Source organism: Oryctolagus cuniculus, chromosome X, assembly GCF_964237555.1.
Source record: "Oryctolagus cuniculus chromosome X, mOryCun1.1, whole genome shotgun sequence".
Lineage (NCBI taxonomy): Eukaryota > Metazoa > Chordata > Mammalia > Lagomorpha > Leporidae > Oryctolagus > Oryctolagus cuniculus.
In genome coordinates this window covers 8,063,355-8,086,219 of record NC_091453.1, presented here as the reverse complement: position 1 = coordinate 8,086,219, position 22,865 = coordinate 8,063,355, and the positions used below count along the sequence as shown (strand labels likewise).

General features: G+C 44.9%; 1 protein-coding gene across 1 annotated transcript in view; it reads right to left on the bottom strand.

Annotated features, from left to right (window-relative positions):
- Window positions 1-17,141, bottom strand: part of PHEX (phosphate regulating endopeptidase X-linked) — a 226,293-nt gene extending 209,152 nt beyond the window's left edge. The window contains exons 1-3 of the mRNA XM_002719974.5: window positions 16,457-17,141; window positions 11,487-11,555; window positions 4,414-4,575 (exon numbers count right to left, since the gene is read on the bottom strand). Of these exons, the coding sequence (XP_002720020.1) occupies window positions 4,414-4,575; window positions 11,487-11,555; window positions 16,457-16,574 (349 nt within the window). The 5' untranslated portion in view covers window positions 16,575-17,141. The remainder of the gene's footprint in view (window positions 1-4,413; window positions 4,576-11,486; window positions 11,556-16,456) is intronic.
- Between the last annotated feature and the right edge of the window lie 5,724 nt (window positions 17,142-22,865).

The window sequence follows — 22,865 nt, the reverse complement described above, 5'->3', positions numbered from 1 at the left end:
ACACCTGGTACAAGGTAACACTAATTTTAAGAGATGTGGGGCAGGCACTTGGCCTGGTGGTTAAGATGTCTGTTAAAACATCGATGTCCCATATACGATAACTTGGGTTTGATGCCTGGCCCTGGTTCCTAATTCCAGCTTGCTGCTCAAGTAGACCCTGGGAGGCAGCACTGACGGTTCGTGTAATTGGGCCCCTATGATCCAGGTGCAAGATCTGCGTTGACTTCTCAGCTCACAGATTTGGCCTGGACCAGTGCTCACTACTGCAGTCATTTGAGGACTGAACAAGCTCACTCCCTCGCACTCCCTCCTTCTCTACTTCTACCTCTCAAATTTTAAAAACCGAGAAGCCTTACTCCATCATTTGCTGTCAACACTTGAAGCCAGAGCAGCGTGATTACTTTGTGACTTTGTCATTTACTGTACTTGTCACACAAAGACTTGGTATTTATTGAGTTTTGCCTTTCCCAGAGCACAGAAGTATACAGGGAGCCTCCTACTCCATTGTAAGGGGCTAGCATAACCTTGAGAATAGAATTTAACAAACTTGGGCTGGCGTTGTGGCATAGTGCGTAAAGCTGCTGCCTGTGATGCTGCTATCCCATATGGACGCTGGTTTGAGACCCAGAAGCTCCACTTCCAATCCAGCTCCCTGATAATGTGCCTGGCAAAGCAGCAAAAGAAGACCCAAGTATTTGGGTCCCTGCACCTAAGTGGGAGACCCAGAAGAAGCTCCCGACTCCTGAATTTGGCCTGTCCCAGCCCTGGCTATTGTGGCTATTTGGGAAGTCAATGAGCTAATGGAAGATCTGTCTCTCCCTCCCCCCTCTCCCCGTCTCCCTCCCCCCTCCCCATGTTTGTCTCTGTCTCTCTGTGTGTGTATCTCTGACTTCAAATAGATAAATAAATCTTTTTTTTTTTTTGACAGGCAGAGTGGACAGTGAGAGAGAGAGAGAGAGAGAGAAAGGTCTTCCTTTGCCGTTGGTTCACCCTCCAATGGCTGCCGCGGCCAGCGCGCTGCAGCTGGCACACCGCACTGATCCGATGGCAGGAGCCAGGTACTTATCCTGGTCTCCCATGCGGGTGCACGGCCCAAGCACTTGGGCCATCCTCCACTGCACTCCCGGGCCACAGCAGAGAGCTGGCCTGGAAGAGGGGCAACCGGGACAGAATCCGGCGCCCCGACTGGGACTAGAACCCGGTGTGCCGGCGCCGCAAGGCAGAGGATTAGCCTAGTGAGCTGCGGCGCCGGCCAGATAAATAAATCTTTGAAAAAGAATTTGACAACTTAGCACACAAAAACCACAGAACAATAGTAATAAATATAGATAGGAAAATATGCAATAATACTTGATTATTCAATTTTAGCAACATCTTAGAAAATAAGCCACCAACAGGTATATTCCATCTAAGTCTCCCACTAAACAACAAAGAAGCATTTTTCTGAAGCATGATCTTTTTGCCAACTAGGAACAACAGAAAATAAAGAATAACTACCAGAAACTTAATATATTACTAAGGAATAAAACTGGATGTATTCCCACCCAAACTAAAAATAAGAAAATTACTCCCATTATTACTGCTATTATCCAATCCTGTTTTATAAGCACGATCCAACACAATTTTTAAAACAGACAAAATTATATCTTAAACTTATGAATATCTATAAAATCCCAAAGAAGCCACCAAAAAGTTATTAATAAGACAAGCTTAATTGTATCTAATATAAATATATCAATGCTTCATTTTATACTGGGTTCAGGAGTTGGCAGACTTGGTCCAGAAAGCTCGTAGAGTAAACGTTTTAGACCTTGTGAGCCACATTGTCTCTGTAGCAGCTATTCAACTCTGCCATTGCAGCACAAAAGCAGACACTGATACTGCATAAATGAACGGATGTGGCTGTGCTCCAGTGAGACTTCATTTACAAAACAGGCTACGGGCTGGATTTGGCCCCCTGGTCATAGTATGCTGATCCCTACTTGATGACACACACACAAAAGAGCTGATGGAGAAAAAATACCATTCCAACACATAAGAAAATACATAAAAACCTAGAAATAAACTTTCTACATGGAAATCTGGCTATGTGAACCAAAAATTCAACTGCAAATGCTCTTTCAATCTAATAGTTCCTTTTATGGAATTTTAGTCTAAGGATACATTTAGATAAAGATATAAAATATGTATACAGGGGCCGGTACTGTGGCGCAACGGGTTAATGCCCTGGCCTAAAGTGCCGGCATCTCATACGCGAGCCGGTTCTAGTCCCGGCTGCTCCTCTTCCAATCCAGATCTCTGCTATGGCCTGGGAAAGAAGTAGGAGATGGCCCAAGTCCTTGGGCCCCTGCACCCACTCAGGAGACCTGGAAGAAGCTCCTGGCTCCTGGCTTCAGCCTCGCCCAGCCCCGGCTGTTGCAGCCATTTGGGGAGTGAACCAGCAGATACAAGATCTCTCTCTCTCTCCATCTCTATCTCCCTGATTCTTGGTAACTCTGCCTTTCAAATAAACAAATCTTTAATAAGAACTCTGAAAGTATTTTTAAGTAATGATAAATTAGTGTGAGTGCTTCCAGCATCTATCTACCTGGAAATCTTGCATTTTTCTTATCTTTCTGCGATATTTTCTGTGCATGATTGTGTGTATATATGCACATCTAACAAGGAAGAAAAGTCATAGAAGAGAACGAGGAAATGGACAAGAATGAATTCATGTCCTATAGGGAAATGTGTATTAGTAGATTCATTCGTATGGTTCTATAGTAAGAAAATCTTATCTGTTGGGTTAGGAAGGTCAGTCTTATCAATACTAAGCTCAACTTGCTTAACGGAAAATTTAAGTCCATGTGACTTGCATTTAGTTGTAAAATTTAAGCATATTTTTCTTACTTTTGACAATAGGTATCTATTTTCACAGTAGTTTCACTTGTTATGAAGTACATATATACATAAATTGATAAATATTTAATCTTCACATACTTGTAATCTTGAGAAAATGGAAATGGGGAAGAATAACAATTCCTTTTTTAAAGATTTATTTACATATTTGAAAGACAGAGTTAGAGAGAGAGACAGAAAGAGATCAATCTTCCAAACACTAGTTCATTCCCATACGCTGATTCACTCCCTAGATGGTCTGAACAGCTGAGCCTGGGCCAGGCCCAAGCACTTAGTGCATCTCCCACTGCTTTCCAGTTATATTAGCAGGGAACTGGGTTGGAAGTGGAGCAGCCAGGACTCAAATCAGCACTCGTATGAAAAACTGGCATCGCAGGTAGCAACCTAACCCACTGCAACACAAAGAAGGCCTCAATTTTTATAACTTCTCAGAAATTCTTTGTAGGGGTTAATGAATACCAGTTACATGGTATAATTCACAGTTGTCAAAATGAAGAAAAAAAAATACTACTTTTGCCTTCTCAAAACAATTACCTTATCTGGCTTTGAAATCTTCCTACTTCCCTCCTGAATTGGCTTTCTCTAATAGCCTAACAAAAAAAATGAGATTTGGGATAGGCATTGCTGCATTGGTTAAGATGCCACATGGGATGCCTACATTCCAGATCACAATGCCTGGATTCAAGTCTTGATTCAGCTTCCAATTCCAGCTCCGTATTAATGCCCACTCTGGGAGGCAGCAGGTGACAGCTCAAGTGCTTGGGTCCCAGTCACCCATGTGGGAGACCTGAACAGAGTTCCTGGCTCCTGGCTTTGGCCTGATTGCATGAGCTTTGGGGAGTGAATAACCATCTGTGTCAGTCTCTCTACAAAATAAGAAAATGTTTAAAAAAATTAAATCCAATGCAAACAGAATAACCTTTAGGTACTAGACATTTCCAGCCTTGGCAAGGGGAAATGTGTGATCATTTGCGTGTGTGTTCAGGTACAGACATATGAGTATGTGTGTGTGAGCTGGTATTGCTAAAGAGGCATGGGAGGAAACTGAGTCTCCCTAGAGCCAACTTCGGAGTTAACAGGAACAGTATCACAACTATAGGTCATCCAGAGCTCCCAAAAGTGGTGTCAAAAGATGATGAGGTGTTAAGTACATTTTGTAAGCCTTGAAAATCCAGGACATGATGAACAAGAAAAGAGGTCTATGCTGAACACAAATAGTTTTCATTTACTATTCCTTTGCTCTCAGTTTCAATCAAATACTATTTATCCTCTAGCAGTACAACTTAGTAGTACCATGAAACACAAACCAATGACCTACATTATTAGGCTTGCATTGAGATATGGGAGAGACTGGAATTCCAGAAGCTTGCTTTTGAAATTTTCATTTAAAAATTTCTTAGAAACAAATTTAGTGTAGTTAAAAATGGACAGTCATGCTACAAATACGAAACTAAATTTTTCATGTCAAATATTGCTCTCCATAAACTATACCACCAAACTCCAGTGGAAACTTACCCTTCAACTTGAGGTCAACATTATGTCTCAGCCAAGGATAAACCCCATAGCTTGGCATATCTTCAGGAATTGGATTATTGTTTATCCAGCCATCACAAGCAAACCGGAAGAAATTATCACAAGGATCCACAGACAGATTTACTTTACTCAAGATGGCAGCAGCTATTTGAAAAGAAAATCATAGGATTAATGACAAACACTGCACATTGTGTACTGTTCTTTTCCAAATTAAACAACGATTTCATATCAACCAGTTCCAAGACCTTGGCTTTTATATTTCCCCTCAAATGACTCTCTGAATCAACTTCATGCTATGAAATGATTGCATTCAGAGTGAGTAGATTAAAGTTGTAGGGTATTATTGTTACTGGTTTTTGCAGACCTATCCCTAGTATCTGTAGGGCATGGGGCAAGAACACAAATGGAATACGCCAATTGTTTACAATTATGTGTGACTCTTTCTTCCACTCCTCTTGTCCTTCTGCTGAGTCTGTGACTCTTCCCATCAACTTGTAAGGTCTATTTCCCCTATCTTGAATCTCTATTGACCTTGCCACTTGCTTTACCTAAGAGAACTGGCAGGAGTGACATTTTGTGAGTTTCAAAGCCAGCCTTAAAAGACCATGCACTTTCCACGTTAACTCCCTTCAAATGCAGCCCTCAGACTGTCCTTTGAAGAAGTCTCCATGGATACAAGAGGTCACCTGGAGAAGCAGCAGCCAGGACCCACTGTAGCCATTATGGTCCTTCTAGCTCAGATAACCCTGCAGCTGAACACAGCCGCATGCATGAGCCTGGGCAATATGACCAGAGAAACCACTCACTAGACCCATGAAATAATGACCAATATTAAGTCACTGTTGTCTCAGGCTTCTGAGGCTTGCAGTAGTTCACAGCAAAGGCAAATGTGTCATCTAAATTTAAGAGACACACGGCCAGCGCCGCAGCTCACTAGGCTAATCTGCCACCTGCGGTGCCAGCACCCCGGGTTCTAGTCCCGGTTGCTCCTCTTCCAGTCCAGCTCTCTGCTGTGGCCCAGGAAGGCAGTGGAGGATGGCCCAAGTGCTTGGGCCCTGCACCTGCGTGGGAGACCAGGAGGAAGCATCTGGCTCCTAGCTTCGGATCGGCACAGCGTGCCGGCAGTGGCGGCCATTTAGGGGGTGAACCAACGGAAGGAAGACCTTTCTCTCTGTCTCTCTCATTGTCTAAGAGAGAGACACTTACAGTATGTCTTCAGAAAGACTTGGAAGGACAAGCACGAATTCTTGAACCCCTTGAAACTCGACGATGCAGCTCTCATAGGGATGAAGCTCTAGAAGGGACCCACACAGGCCCTGGGAGGGGGTTTGGGCCACCTGGCAAGAATTCCAGGATGTAGAAAAGAGTCTGTGGGGCTGAGTGAGGGAGAGCATAGCCAGAGGAGGGCTAAAGTGGGGTGCTCTGCAATGAGCCGCCCAATTCTAGGGGGAGAGCTGTTCAGATAAAGTAACAGAAATATACACTGCACCAATCTAAACTCTTTTCCCCCTTTCATAATCCCATATACAATTTCATATGGAAGATAGTCGTTAGGTAGAAAATTTGTATACAAATATGTATCCATGAACTTTAAATAAAACCTTTCATTACAAAAATGAGAAGGTCCCAAAATTCCTATTGAATTTCAACTCTCTTCCAAATACCATACAATTGCTGGCTACCACTCCAACTAGCACAAATATATGCACCAAATGATTTCTTTTAAAAAAGGCAGCCAATATTTTAATGACATTCTGGGTAATTTTCATACTGTAATTAATGCCAAAATACTTTTCTGTTTAAAGTAATGAAAACCCAATGAGTTTCAGCTAAATATGAATGAATTGCCTCTAAAAAGTACAAATCTGCATAAATGTAGATACACATCTTACAGTTTGGTCACATGTGTGGTTCCTCCAGGTTTAAAAATAACCCCAGCTATGTGTCTGGACTAGACTTTCAATGAAAACGTCAAACAGCTTTTTGTACTCATGTAAATGAACAACATGCACACATCCCAGTTTCTCTAACACTTCAACCCGTTCCCTCTCCCCCTCCCCCAGCTATTTACAAACCTCTCCTCTCAAAAGCTAGGGAAAAACGTTGGTTTAGAAGTCTGATTAATTTCAAATTGGCTGAATTCATTTGTTTTTCCAGAACTAATTCAGTTGTCTCTCATTACATTTCTATCTATTGCTACTATTTTACCTTAATATTTAATATGAAGATATGCTAGGACATACAAAAATCTTCTTTTGGTTCATATTTATCGTCTGTCAGCCACAGAATGGCTCTGCTGCATGACACCTCAGGGACACAGGTCACACAAGCCTCAGTCTCACACAATATTTACAGTCACACAGGGGAGTCCTCACGCGCAGTGTTACACAAGCGCATTGTTTTCTGGCCTCCTTCCCAAACATCCCCAATCCCTCAGCCCTCACACATATCCTTCCCCACCTCCTCAGTTTTCATGAAGGTACCAGGGAAATATGCAAGGTCAGCTCTGACCTCGGTCCTGATCCAAAGGTGGGAGAGATCCATCACTCACACAGCATTTGGAAAGGAGCCCACAGGGTGAGCAAACTCCAGCTTTGGCCTCGCAATTCATCATTCCCCACTCACAACCAGGCATGGGGCTGCTCTTCGTGCAGGGAACTGTTCTTTGAAATTGCAAGGGACCAGAGCTGTCAAGGCACCAAAAGGCCTTTCCCCTACTAAGCTCCGTGGAGAACACCAGACAGTTTTACTGTGATGAAAGAAACACGATGACGAGGGAATGCTGGGAAAGTTCAAACTGTGTCCTCTCAAGTCACTACAAGGTTAGTTGTTAGGCGGTCTGTGGCCACCTTATGCCCTAGACGGATACCAGCCTGACTTTTCAGGTTTAATCAGGGCTCAGAGGAGAGGGTATTATTATTAAAGATGATGATGATCAAATCACTAGCATTGAGCATTTCCTGTTTTCAAGGAATATGGCATCATCATCAACTCCAGAGTCTGAGCAGTGGGTTTTGAATGGCCACAGTATCAGGCAAAAACGATGCGACCTTACTTACCGCTCCTTGTCTCAGTTTCCTCATCTGTAAAATGGGACTAATAGCACCCTAGAGAATTTTCATGCAAATTAAAAGGAGTAAATATATGTCAAGTCCTTATAACAGAGTTAGGCATACTGCCATATAACTACAGGATGTATTTGAATTTCAGATAAACAACTAATTTTTAGAATAAGCATGTACCAAATAATGTGTGAGACATATTTACACCAAAAGAGTAGTTGTAGATCAGCAATTCCAATTTCGCTGAGCATCCTGTGTGTACGTATTCAGCCAAACCTGTGAGTCATACCAATGAACATGTGCTGCTACAATTCCATAAACACTTGTGAGGCCGGATGCTTCAGAGCTCATAGACTTTCAGATCTTGGAAAGGAAATCAAGGGCCTATACCACAGATGGCATACGACCTTGGCACTGTCTGGAGTTGCATTTCTGAAGCAGTACGTTAATGTTTTTACAGAGAAACAAGTGCATATTCTCACAAGCGGGGTCAAGTCTAGAACAGCCTCACATCATTTAAGATCTGGTTTGCCATCGAAACAATGCAGTTCAGTTCTGATCTTGCCAGATGGGAGTTACAATGTTTTCGGGGTGTGGGCTTAAGGATTTCCTCACTGCGGACCTGAATTACCACGGCGATCGTTATTATTTCATTCTCACAACTCCTGTGACAAGTGGGAAATGTTATTCTCATTTGACAGATGGTGAAACTGAGGTTTTGGATGGTTATGGACTTAGCCCAGGATCATGAGGCTTGTCAGTGGCCAGACCATGCTTCAAACCCAAGCCAGCATGTCCGCTCTTACCCATTATCTTTAGTATGCCCCTCCCTTGCTTCTTCTCATTCTTTGTATGGCCCCCTATTTTAAAAAAGGGATTCGGATGAGGGAACACAGAGAGCAGGGAAAGGACAATTATGGAGGGGCGGCATCTCAAACGGTTGGCACCTGCTCAGAAATGGTCGAGAAGGCGATCAAAGGCTTCCACGCTCTGACTTTCAACATGCACACCCCCACCTGCCCACGAGCTCTTGTTGAAGGCCCTGGCTAGGCTGCCGTGTGTACTCAACAGCTGCGCCACAGACCCCACGGGCATACTGAGACTCACGTTACACTAAAGAGGGCTGTATCCTTGGTGAGCCTGTCATTATGGACACAGCACAACCAGCAATTTTTTTTTCAACATTAGGAAGCCAGTTGCCAATGTGAAAATTAAAAACAGGACAGCACGGCCAAACACATTAGCTGGTAGAAAGTGACATCAAACGTTAGTCTGCGAGTTTCACTCTGGCATTATTATGATTTATGATAAACACAATTCATGAACTAAGTAGCCCTCCCCCATGTAAATAGAGTTGTCCAGACACAAATCCAAAGTTTGTCCGTTCAAAAATTTCAATTTCGCACCCACCTGTAAGAACCCCTACCACAGCAAAAGCACCAGGTGACAGGAAACTTAAGACATGTCTGCTGATAGTCCCACCTGGCCCCTCACTCTGCTTCAAGACATCCTCTCTCAAGCAGAGCAAAGTGCGAGTTAACTGCCTGAGACAGGAGCAGAGATCCTGGGAATTCCCAAACCAGTACAGAAGAAAAGATCACTATCGAGGGTGAGAAGAAAGTGAAACGGGGGCTGGCATTTGACATAGTGAGTAAGATGCCGCTAGAGATGCCCACATCTTTTAATGGAGTGCCCTGGGATCCGGTCCTGGCTTTGTTTCAAATCCTAGCTTCCTGTTAATGCGTGTCCTGGGAGGCAGCCGGCGATGGCTCCAGTACTTGGGTCCCATGACTTCAGGAACTTCACTACTGGCTGTAGGCATTTGGGGAGTGAACCAGAGGGCAGGAGATCACTGTCTTTCCGTCTTTCAAACAAACTAAATAAACTTTGTCAAAGAGTTGAAATTGCTGTCTAGTCATTGAACTCTAGTAGCTCTAGAGTTATAATAAAAGAACAAAGGATTAGGGCCAAAGAGTTGCCTGGCATGGCTCATGACACCAAGGAGAATGCGGAAAGGAGTCAGATAGGGATTTTTAGTCCAGCTCTGCCACCCACTCAGGATGACCACGGGCAAATATGAGGGTTTTGCTACTTAACACACACCATCATTATCACTTAAGAATAGAGAATTCTAATAACATCACCTCACCTATTACCTTTGTACATAAGCTCTCTCTCCTCTTTCCTACCTCAATAAATGCCACAGCCAGCCACTGCCTGGAATCCAAGCATCATCCTTGAACATCCACTTTTTCTCCCAGCTCCAGTCTAATCCTGCAGCCTGCCCTGTATCTTGCAGCTTCCACATTCTCCCTCATCATCTCGTGAGCTCAAGACAGCCTCCCGTCTCACCTGGCTTACGGGAAGAAGCTCCTATCTGGGAGCCCTTCTTCCATGCTTGCTCCTCCCATCTCTTGTGCACCCAGAAATCTCCCTCTAACCTCTCTCTCTCCAGAGAGATCTCTTTAAATGCTTCTAAGGTGTGCTGCGTCCTTCAAGCCTTCCAGACACTCTTAAGCACACACAAGTGAAACCCAGACTCATGACACCTGGGCCCCTACTGACCCTATCTCCTGCACCTACCCTTACCTTCCAAGCGCCAATCTTTGCTCCAGCTATTCCCACTCACCTCTACCCTCTCACCCTCACCCTCACCCGGGAAGCCATTGCTTAAGTCTTCACATAGCAGTTCCCTTCTCATCCTTCAGGGCCAATTCTAGGTCACTTCCAGAGACTTTCCAATCTAACCATTTTGTCCCTTGCTACCACAGTATTCTAGTCGTTTAAACTTCTGCATAACATGTGTCACTGCATGATATTTTTCCTGTGAACTGATAGCCTTGTGTGCTTGTTGATTTTTTTTTTTTTTTTGGACAGGCAAAATTAGACAGTGAGAGAGAGAGAAAGGTCTTCCTTCTGTTGGTTCACCCCCTAAATGGCCGCTACGGCTGGCGAGTGTGCCGATCCGAAGCCAGGAGCCAGGTGCTTCTCCTGGTCTCCCATGCAGGTGCAGGGCCCAAGGACCTGGGCCATCCTCCACTGCCTTCTGAGCCACAGCAGAGAGCTGGCCTGGAAGAGGAGCAACCGGGACAGAATCCAGCGCCCCGACTGGGACTAGAACCCGGGGTGCTGGCGCTGCAGGTGGAGGATTAGCCTAGTGAGCCACGGCGCCGGCCAACTTTTGATGGTCTTTCTTCCCCTAGCTGGCTCACTGGTAGATTCTGAAACCCTACTCAGTGCCTGGCATGCAATCAATACTACTGAAGTCATCCATTCACCTCTTCTGCCAAGGCCAAGAGGAAAGTGAAGAGACCTCCTGCTTCCCCTCCGACTTTGCCTTTGAAAAACGCACTAGCACCCCGGCCCACTTCAAGAACGGGTGTGGGCGCAGGAATCCGGCTCCTAGAAATCTAAGTGCGAGCACTGCTTTCTCGAGGGTAACCTAATAGCCGTGGCAACACGGAGGCAATTTCAAACCCTCCTCTTCACCTTCAGCTCCCCGCTGATACACAGCCTGCGCGCCTGAAGAGAAGTTTTACTTGGGAACGTGGAGAAGGACCCAGACAGACTGCAAGCAATAGCGTAAGCTTGGATTTACCAAAGATCCCTGCTCAGAGGCAAACAGGTCAAACTCATTGACCACAAGATACACAAGGCTGCTTAAGACAAATAGGAATGTGTGGCTGGCTGAGCCCCAGGACTGCCGAAGGTCTTTGCCTCTGGGTCTGAGGAGAGACCGTTCAGCCTTGCTAGCCCTATTCCCATTTCCTTGTAACGATGCTGGTAACGCCACACAGCTGGGTGTTTGCAAGGAAAAGAAAACAGGAAACCTAAGCTCCACTACTTCACACCGAAACTTGAAAGTAAACTTAACATTTCTTCAAAATTCCATTTCATACTTGGTAAGCCTCAAGCAAACACCATACTAAAAATACCACCTGTTTGCTCCTGCACTCCCCCAAGGCACAGGGATTATGGGTGGAAAAGACTTACCAGCCTCGATGCATTCTGGCTTCAGGCAGTACTCCTGTTTAGCTTGAAAACTTAGGAGACCTTGACTCACTGAAAAAAGAGACCGAAATAAACGACTGAATTGTGGCAGACCACCATGGCTAAAGCACCACCAGACACACGTGCGAGACATCTGCTAGCACTTCATCCGCCTCGGTATTGGCACAGTATTCAAAATCCCAACTGGCTTAACACCCCAGACTCAGACTCTGACCACTAGCTAGGGAGCCTTCCTAAGACTCTTGGTTGCTCTGAAATGCAGCTCTCTTGTATGTAAGCCTAGCACGTGAGTGGGCACAACCAGACCAGCGCACCTGAGAGTCCTTGCTCCCAAGAGCTGTTGGGGAGGAACCGCCACAGCGCCCTCCACCTGCTGGCTCTGAAGCCCTGGGGGTGGGATGCAGCTTTATCAAGTTCCCCCAGGGGATGCTGACGCTCAGACCAGAGAAGCACTGGGCAGGATGATCATGTCAGTCTCCTCCATCTCCAAGGATCTGTGCCCTACGTCTGCTACTTTCAGCCTTTATGCCTAGAGCCACATCCCTGTCTTTATGATGGGAAAACTGAAACTTTTAAAACTATGTCATCTGGAACAAAGCCAGAGTGCAAAGAGAAAGCCAGCATGGGTGGCATTTAGAGTTCTGAATCTTACTGAAACCATCCATACAGACAGGGCCAAAAGAGAGGGGAAAGGATGAAACCATACTGTTTACCATGCACTCATCTAGCAATAAACTCATTACGTGCCTGCTCCAGACTCCACACTCTCCTCCCACCAGGCCCCGCCCAGCTACCAGACCTATGCAGCTTTGTGCACCCAGCTTCCAGCTGCTTCCAAACAAAAAATCCTGTACAATCAGAATAGCTTTTTACCAACGGCTTCATTTCCCCATCTGGCTAGCAACATTATCTAAATGGAATTCTGCAGAAAGACAGAAGGGTGCCCTACGTGTGAACTCCAGGTAGCACCTGGGCATTAGCAGATGGGAATTGAAGATATCAGAAATACTCCTGGTAGCCTAGGAGATTATGATGGATTCATTAGTGCTGTTCTCTGCGAGAGTCAAAACAAGAAGTCAAGTGCAGATGTGGCCTTGGGGAGACGGATGATGGAGGGGGATGAATGGGAACCAAGGCCCTTCGTGACATCCTCAAGCAAGAAGCAGAGTCAGAAAACTTGGTGCTCACTCTGTGTCTCCCATAGAGGGAAGACCAGTGCAGCGAGTGTTATTACTTATTACCCCACATTCTAAGAGAAGTCTCCTCTTTGTTCTTTCTCTCCTGCCATCCTCCAAATGGCCTTTTGACCTGTGTTACATTATAGACTCAAGAAAATTGCCTACGGAACATCTCAGGCTTATTTTTAAGAAAAAGCGTTTCTGGGGGGCCCAGCGCCATGGCCTAGTGGGTAAAGCCGCCGCCTGCAATCCTGGCTGCTCCACTTCCGATCCAGCTCTCTGCTATTGCCTGGGAGAGCAGTAGAAGATGGCTCAAGTCCTTGGGCCCCTGCACCTGCATGGGAGACCCAGAAGAAGCTCCTGGATCCTGGCCCCTGACTTCAGATCAGCACAGCTCTGGCTGTTGTGGCCAATTGGGAAGTGAACCAGCAGATGGAAGGCTCTCTCTCTCTAACTCTGACTTTCAAATAAATAAATAATTTTTTGAAAAAAAGAAAATATTTCAATAAAAAATGTTACTTTTTATGGTAATGAGCTTTAAAATACTTAAATACAGTTTGGTTTATCATTTAGATTTCACTATAACCAGTATAAATGCCCTCAGAATACAATGGAGTCATCCACAGTTCAAGAGCCTGAGAATGACCATAAAGCAGGGGTCAGCAAACTGGCCAAAGCCAGGTCACTGCCTGTTCATTTCTGCACAGCCCAGGAGCTGTGAATGGCTTTTACATTTTTTTCATAGTTGGGAAATACCAAAAGAAAAATACTATTCACGACGTGAACATTATATGAAATTCAAACTTCAGGGTTCAGAAATCAAATTTTATTGGCTCACAGCCATGTCAATTTGTGTCCATATTGCTTAGAACTACTTTCATGCTACAGCAGAGTTGAGGAAGTGCAACCTAGACTGCATGGCCCACAGAGCTCAGCACACAAGGGCACATGATAATGTTCGTGGAAAATGGAATTGAAGAGTAAGTTTATCTTGGCTCAAAAATATTTTTAAATCTATGCATAATTTTTCATAATTGGGATTTTCATGAGCTCTTTGAAGATCCCTCATGTAGATGAATTTCAAAAGAAATTTTTGTGCCCAAACATATTTTTTAGTTCCATTTTCTACAACTTTTTTAAGTGTCCTCATATTTACTATCTGGACCTTGAGAAAAAAAAAATCTGCTTACCACTGCATCTGAGAAATGGATTGTGAAAAGGAAAGGGAGGAAAAAGAGAAATAGAAAAGACACTTGAAAATTAAATGGCTTGGGACCGGCGCTGTGGCGTAGTGGGCTAAGCCTCCGCCTTTGGGCGCCAGTTCGAGTCCTGGTTGCTCCTCTTCTGATCCAGCTCTCTGCTATGGCCTGGGACAGCAGTAGGAGATGGCCCAAGTCCTTGGGCCCCTGCACCCATGTGGGAGACCCTGAAGAAGCTCCTGGCTCCTGAGTTTGGATCAGCCCAGCTCTACCCATTTCGGCCATTTGGGGAGTGAAATAGCAGGTGGAAGAACTTTCTCTCTGTCTCTCCCTCTCTCTGTCCATAACTCTACCTCTCAAGTAAATAAATAAAATCTTAAAAAAAAAAAGGAAAGAAAAATAACTGGCTTTAGGCATATTTGCACACGTGTCATTTTACATTCCAGAACTCTAGGTTCTTTGAAACTACCCCAGGCCACAGACAATCGTTCTTATTTCCAGAAGCCTGAGGTCTGGAAGAAAGACTATCCCAGAGCTCCAATCACAAAGAAGACACAAGGAAGGATGCTAGAAATTCCAGACACGTGACTGAACTTAGGCAGAAACTATAGCACAAAGTCAACCAGGAGGCAGCACGAAGAAAAGAGGACCCTAATTAGAATATTGTCATAAAGAGCATCACCAGACAGATTCCTGGAGATTCTCAGACAAGGACTTTGGGAGGTACAGAGTAGAGGCGAGGGAAGAGCCCGAGGACAGGCAGTGAGGAGGGTCAGGGTATGGAGACGAGTCTGAAATAGCACAGAAATATTGGACAAAGATAAGCGTCCCTAAATCCAAGTGCACGTGACCACCTGAAGCAATGTTTCTCAGGCTTGCATTTGCAAAACAATCCTGTGGGGACCTTGTGAAAATATAGACTGTGGGGCCGCCATTGTGGTGCAGTGGGTTAAGCCACGACCTGCAACACCAGCATCCCATATGAGTTTCCCAGTGGCTTTCAGTTGAGTCCCGGCTGCTCCACTTCTGATCCAGCTCCCTGCTAATGGCCTGAGAAAGAGAAAACAGATCTGTTCTCTCTGCTGCAAGCCTTCTTATCCATAATCACATGGCTTCGCAGGGTGAATCTGACTTTGCTCTGCAAACTTCAGCACTGTTTCCAACGACTCATTTTCTATCAAAGAACAAAGATTTGCTGCCATGGAGAGTCTCCCCAACTAATAGGCCATGGCCGCAGAGTGTAACCCTGCTTTCATGATTTCAAACATGTCACGCAGTGGTAACATCACTAAGAAGGCTACACATTTTTACATAAACAATAATCATTTGGATTTTTAAATTGGGGAGTGTTTGCAAAGCTTAACCTTGTAGTCATTTCCCACATACTATGTGGTCCCTTGGCGTGCCCGTAGAATTTTTGTCCAGTTTTGGATTTCAGGAGAGGACACTTGTCACAACTCCAAGTGCTGAGAACTCGCACAACAGTGTTCAAGAGATGCAAATGCAGTCGCAGGAGCAGGAGGTTTAGCTTTACCAGAAAGCAATAAACCCGTCTAATTTCCTAAATCTTCAGCCACAGAAAACATGGAAAGATGGCTTGCTCATTTTAGCAGAGTTTTCAACCACACAACCCTAAGTCTTTTAAAGTGTAATTACTGGTTTTCCTGGCCAAAATAAACATGGCCTCCTGCATCCTGTATATGCCAAGGGATGTTTTCAGGCTTGCTACATTTCAAGCTGCACCCAGCATCTCCTAAGTATAGGGCTGGTTCCTAAGTAACTTTCAAGCTAATGAAATATTATAGGTTGCGTGAGAAAAATAAAAAGGGTAATAGTCAAGGGTTCAGGCAGCCTAAAATTATAGAACAACCCTCACCCCTTTCCAAGACATCTGACTCTTTTTCCTAGGAATACCTTTTATCATCATATATACTCCCTAGGTACATTGTTCTCACCAAGTCATTAAAATAACTGAATAACAATACCTTTCAAATCTTGGGAGGAAAATCTGTTTTCCTTCATACTAATTATTCAATCTACTAGGAAGGCAGTGTTAACATCTCATTAGAGTCACTGTAGTAGGAAGGAACTAAAGAATCCCATTTGGATGCACTTCAAAGGATGGATTTATATTTTGTGGATGAAATGTTGTGATTTGTTTAGGCAAACAATAAAAGTCCAATGGAAAAAAAAATCCAGCATAATTTTGACCCCCACGTAAAGTCCTTCCTCACAAAATAAATGGAAGTATCTGGCTATGAATTCAGAAACACTTGCTTTTTCTAAAGTAGTACCCAAAAAGGTTTTTGCCTGGTGCTCCCAAAACCCCAGCCACCTCCAACCACTTAATACCCACTTTGCCCTCTGCAGTACATATTCAGTTCTTGACTGTATTTATGCATGTAGCCTCTGAAAGCAAAGCCTTTTTCATTTGCCCATTTGCTAGAAACCAAGGCTGCATCACCTTCTAACACAAGCAAACAGTCGCACACTTGCATTATGACAAGGCTAGAATAAAGCACAAGGGATTTCTCAGCACATGCCCAGTGCCCCCGGCCTCCAGGGCTCCACTTACCCAGAAAGAGGATCGTGCCAAGCACGAGAGTGCCGCCGATGAATACGACCAGGGCAATTCGAGTGCCTCTGGTGGCCGTCTTTCCAGTTCCCGCATTGCTCCCTGTTTCTGCTTCCATCAGAAGGGCCGTAGAGAGCACACGAGAAGAATCTTAGTCACTTTTCGTGGTCTGGTGGCTGCTCTCAAGAGTCTGTTAAGCGTTGACATCCAAGGCTTCCACTAATGGAAAGCTAAAAAAAAAAAAAAAAAAATCCCACCGGGAAATCTCCCCTCACCACCTTTTCTCCAATAATTCTTCACAAATGAAATGAAATCAAAGAAACCTAAAATATTGGTTGCCTTGGCTTTCCCACTGACTAGACCAAACAAACAGTGGTTGCTTTATCTTGGTGCTCTCCCTCAGTAATGTCCCTCTCAACCGATTGTTTGGCAGGCTCTTCTCTCAAGCGTTCCGAGTATACATGTTTTACTATGTTGCTGAACAGATGTTTTAGCTATTTAAATGTATAGTCACTTGGGGAGGAAAAAACAATTGTCTTTATCAAAACTGGATTCTTGTCAAACCCCCCCAAACCATGATAAGTTAGGTGGCGGGGATTCGCCGGACCCACTTCAAGATCTCAATTAATCACGTAATTCTGCTGCAGTAATCACTGTGCTTGCCTGAATTGTCCTCATCAAAGATAGCCTTTCAGTGTCTGAGTCCCTTTTTAAAGCCTTCTAAGAGTTCCTAGGATATCCTGGAGCATTTTATTTTAGGAACTTTGTGTATGATAGCATGTGCCAAAAATCAGAGTCATAGTCCAGCGCTGTGCAAAGTAGCAATTAAGACAACCTACAGAGGCTGATGGTTTGGACTGGAACTTTTTTTTTAAGGAAGAAGTAAAAGCATTTCCTCTTTGTGGTGCTAAGAATTGTACAAAAGACAGCTAAGTATATGAATTAAGCTTATTAGCCACCACAAAAGATATGGTAAAAGACTTTTCTGCTGCATGTTTTGATGGAAAGTGTACCCATGTATTCCAATCTCCAGTCCCCCAGGGGCAGCATCTATTGGTTAGGGTGTTTTTGTGTTTCTGTAAAGCATTCATTTCGGCAGATTCCCCAGGATGAATTCAAAGGCAAAGGATTTCATTGGCAACACTGATTAATGAGTGAGTCTCTGCTTTCTTTGATCATGATAATGATTTAAATGATGAAAAGCTGCCTTCTTTGTGGGGGAAGTACAACTGATAGTCTAATGCTCCTGAAATGATACAGGTTTTACTACCCAGTGACAGAGATGTCATCAATTCACAATTACTGCTTACCTGTTTTTGCTTTGCTGGAGGTCACAGGGCGGCAGAGGTGGGTGGAGGATTCAGCTATTTCTAGAAACCACTAGAGCAATTTTCTCAAAGCAAAACTGCTGCACAGGTGGCTGCTGGGCTCACACCAGAGCTCAGTAGGCACTGATGAGCCCAGTATGACATGAACACATGTCCTATTTGCCTAGTCTGGGTCAGGTCTGAAGCCTTGAGCACAGGATTCTCACAAGTTTATGGACTTACAACAGAATATACCCCACTTTAATTTCCGATCCTGCCCTGATTTCTTGCTGCCCAAGAGTCAGAAGAGCATTAGCCTTTGTCTACTAAGACATCACAGATATTCTAGTCTGTGCTCCTTGACTGTTGGTGTTACTGTACTGCTGTATGTTATTACACATCCCAGCAGCACTTTGGCCCCTATCATAGTATTCTCTCAAGAGTTTATGGGCTTGATTCCATTAACTCAGATTGTGAGCTCCATGAGGTTATGAACAATGTCAGGTTCAGGGCTACATCCCTAGCTTCCACTGCTCCTGGCCTATCACAGAGAAAGGGAAAATAAGAACCATGGAAATCATCCAGGTTAGCCCTAGCCACTTTTTTGTTTAAGATTTACTTATTTATTTGAATGGCAGAGTTAGAGAGAGAGGTCTTCCATCAGCTGATTCTCTCCCAAAATGGCCACAACAGCCAGGGCTGTGCCAGGTCAAAGCCAAGAACTTCACCTGGGTCTCCCACATGAGTGGCAGGGGCCCAAGCACTTGGGTCATCTTCTACCACTTTCCCAGGCACATCAGCAGGGAGCTGGATCGGAAGCAGAACAGCCAGGACTTGAACTGGGGCCCCCACAGACTCTGCAGGTGGTGGTTTAGCCGCAGCCGCAGCCGCAGCCACTTACTCTCAAAAGGCAACTTCAGGAACTTCAGAAGCTAGTGTGTAGGGCTCTTTCAGCCTCCTAATCCCTTCTAAGGCTCAGCTGATAGACACACATGCTTTCATTTTAACTTCACAGTAACCCTATATACTTGATAGCAAAGGGCTGTTTTAACTCTGTTATACAAACGAGGACACTGAGGGGCTGGCATTGTGGTATAGTAGGACGAGCAGCAAAATATGGCCCAGGTGTTTGGGTCCCTGCCACCCAAGTGGGAGACCCTGATGAAGCTCTTTGGCTCCTGGTTTCAGCCTGGCAGCCATTTGGAGAGTGAACCAGCAGATGGAAGCGCACTCGCTCACTCGCTTGCTCTCTGCCTTTCAAATGCATAAATAAAAATGGCTTTAAAAAAATCAGGACAATGGAGGACTGGCAGTGTGGCATAGTAGGTTAAGCTTTTGCCTGCGGCACTGGCATCCCATATGGGTGCCGGTTCAAGCCCCGGCTGCTCCACTTCCAATCCAGCTCTCTGCTGTGGCCTGGGAAAGCAATGGAAGATGGCCCAAGTGCTTGGATCTCTGCACCAGCGTGGGAGACCCAGAGGAAGCTCTTGGCTCCTGGCTTTGGATCAGCCCAGCTCCATCCGTTGTGGGCATTTTGGAGTGAACCAGAGGATGGAAGACCTCTCTGTCTCTCCCTCTATCTGTAACTCCGCCTTTCAAGTACATAAATAAATCTTAAAAAAATAAAGAGGACACTGAGATCAAGAAATGGGCTCAGGTGAGGTGGGAAAATCAGACATGGACGGGGGGGAGGCAGGGTCATTTTCATATACTACACGTCTGCAGCTTGACAAAGCTTCCTGAGCACAGAAAGGGGACAGCGACTCAAGCATGACACCAGAGCCCACCTCCTCCCTCTTTCTCCCTTCCACATCTCCTCACATCTTCCGGGTCCTGACTGACATAGAATGGTGGCCTTGGAACACCCGCCGGAGTAGCTGTCACCTATTGGGACTTTTGAATCCTCCAGAGTTGAGGATACCTGTCCATCACTTGTAAATTGGCATTCATTCCTGAACATTCAACTGCTGAGTAAAAAGCTGTTAAATTGTAAGAAAATATATTTCCATTAACTGCAATAGGAAAACTGCAATGCATTCCATCACAAACTAAGATATGCAAACAGCAATAAGAAAATGTATTGTGTAGCATTTGGCACAGCTGCTAAGAGACTGCTTAAGACGCCCACATACCACATTAGAATGCCTGGGTTTGAGTTCCTGCTCAGCTCCTGATTGCAGCTTCCTGCTAATGCCCACCCTGGGAGACCGCAAGTCATGGCTCAAGTGCTTAGGTCTCTGCCATTCATATGGGAAACCTGGATTGAGTCCCTGGCTCCTGGCTTTGGCCTAGTCCAGCCTTAGCTATTGCAGGCATTTGGGGAATGAACCAGCACATGGATGGGAGATCTTACTCTCCCTGTCTCTCTGCCTTTCAAAAATAAATAAATAAAGAAAGAAAGAAAATGTACCACTGAAAAATATTAACTGAACAATGAAAAAGTCTATAAACAACTTTCAAATGCTGAAAAGAAATAGTTTGTTCCTGTAATGTAATGAAGGTTTCTTTTACTCACAAAAAGGAATAAAGGAAGACTGAGTGTGGGTGGAATCGAGAGAGGAAAGGATGTGGGTGATCCATTCATTATAAGGTGTATTCCTCATTTTGTGCATTGATTTTTCACCCTTTTGGGACATAATGATTATCCTGTACCCAAAATAAACTGTGCTTAAAGTAGCACAGAAAAAAAAGTAGCACAAGGTAAAATAAAGACGTTCAAAGCACACAGAAATAACAAGTGCTCAAGAAGACTAAAGGAGGGCTCTTCAAAAAAGAGGGTAGGGGCCAGATGTGGCTCTCCACCTATTTTTGTAAATAAAGTTGTATTGGAACAATGTCATGCTCATTTATTCACAGATTGTCTATGATTGCTTTTATGCTACAAGGGCAAAGTTAAGTAGTTTTGCAACAGAAACATATTGGCTTGAGAGGCTTAAAAAAGTTACAGTCTGGCTCTTTGCAGAAAAAAGTGAACTGACTCCTAGAATACAGATGCTGACTCAGGGCTGGCACTGTGGTACAGTGGGTTAAGCAGCCACCTGCAGCGGTGGCATCCCATGTGGGTGCCGGCTCAATTCCGGCTGCTCCACTTCCAAACCAGCTCCCTACTAATGAACCTGAGAAAGCAGCACAGGATGGCCCAAGAGTTTGGGCCCCTGTTCCCACATGGGAAACTCAGAAGCTCCTAGCTCCTGGCTTCAGTTTGGCCTAATTCCAGCCGTTCTGGCCACTTAGGGAGTGAACCAGCAGATGGAAGATCTCTCTCTGTAACTCCACCTTTTTTCTTTAATTTGAGAGGCAGAGTTAGAGAGAGAGAGAGGAGAGACAGAGAAAGTTCTTCCATCCATTGGTTCATTCCCCAAATGGCTACAATGGCCAGAGCTGAGTTGATTTGAAGCCAGGAGCCAGGAGAGTCTTTTGGATCTCCCACACAGATGCAGGGGCCTAAGGACTTGGGCCACTTCCACTTCTTTCTCAGGTCATAAGCAGAGAGCTGGATTGGAAGAGGAGCAGCCGGGACATGAACCAATGCCGATATGGGATGCCGGCGCCAAAGGTGGAGGCTTAGCCTATACTGCCACAGTGCTGGCCCCTCTACATTTCAAATAAAATAAATAAATCTTAAAAAAAATGCTACCTATTCACCCAAGTATGTGGCATATAAACAGAAAGCAAAATGTTCATCCACACTGACCTGTAACTCAAAATTGTTCAATTTGATATTCTCCAAACAGGAAGTGTTATGTCAGGGAAACTGGCAAATGTCTCTTTGCCTCAAACTGTAATATTGAAATGACAGCATATTATTTAGTGTGTTTGGGAGTGACAAGTACTTATTCTGGGGAGAAATGGGGAATGGCATTGTCAAAAGAAAACTTACAACTTCTCCAGAGCCATCAAAATTAGTTACCTGGAAAAAAACATCACTGGTGAGGTAAGTCTGTTAATAGTTTGATCTGCAGGCTGGTGCTGTGGCACAGTGGGTCGGTGCTTGAGATACTGGCATCCCTAATTAGAGTGCAGATTTGAGACCCAGCTGCTCTGCTTCCAATCCAGCTTCCTCCGAATGTGCCTGGGAAGGCAGTAGAAGGTGACCCAAGTGCTTGGGTCTCTGCCGCCCACTTAGGAGTCCAGATGGAGTTCCTGGCTCCTGACTTCAGCCTGGCCAAGCCCTGGCTGTTGTGGGGATTTGAGGAGTAAACCAGTAGATGAAAGTACTCTCTCTTTCCTTCTCTCCATCACTCTGTCACTCTGCCTTGCAAACAAATAAATCTTTAAAAGAATAGTCTAATCTGCACTCACCCCATTGTTTCAATTAACGACATTCAGGACAATCTTGGGCCTTAACAGGAATCAATCAATTCCGAGCACTTCTCAGGGTGCCTAGCCCTGGACAAGACCTTATGAGGGAAGATTAGGAAGCCAAGCCACGGTGGGCTGATCCAATGGCCCCAGACATGAAAATATGTGGAAACCCTTGGTAAGTTGGCCATGGAACTCTAAAGCATGCAGATTTGGCCAGAAAGGCAGAAGGGTTCAGAGAAGCAGAAATGTCTGAGTGGCACATCTGTTGGGAAGACTTCCAGAAGGAGAACCTGCAAGAATGGGCAGCTCGAGGGAGAAAGGACGGCTTCCAAATGGGCCAAACCCCACCAAGACAGGACTTGCCTGAGCATGTGCAACTCTCCCTGTGGGATTCACAGGTAAGTTTATATAGCCCAAGACAACTAAATGCAGCAACTTCAGCCCAAGCTGCTAAGTGGCCAGGATGACAGCTGAAGCTGAGCCTTCTTGCTAGAGGTGAGCTCTAGCATCTGCTCATTATTTGGACGTCCAGGGTCCTCAGTTTGAAGCAGTAAAACCCCATGTGGGCCATAATTTCAGTGAGAAAGAAGGAAATGATTCAAATCCTAAAAAATGTTTCTGTCCCCGCACTGGAAGGGGGAGGGAGGGGAGGCACAGAGGAGAGGGAGAACGAAACGGTGGCAGCTCTGATCTGGGGCTATGGTGAGGCTGTTGTTTGTTGGCAGGAACTTCAGACTGGCCTTCCACTAATGAAACTCATTACTTAGGTTATATCTGATCTTCTAAAACATCTCTCT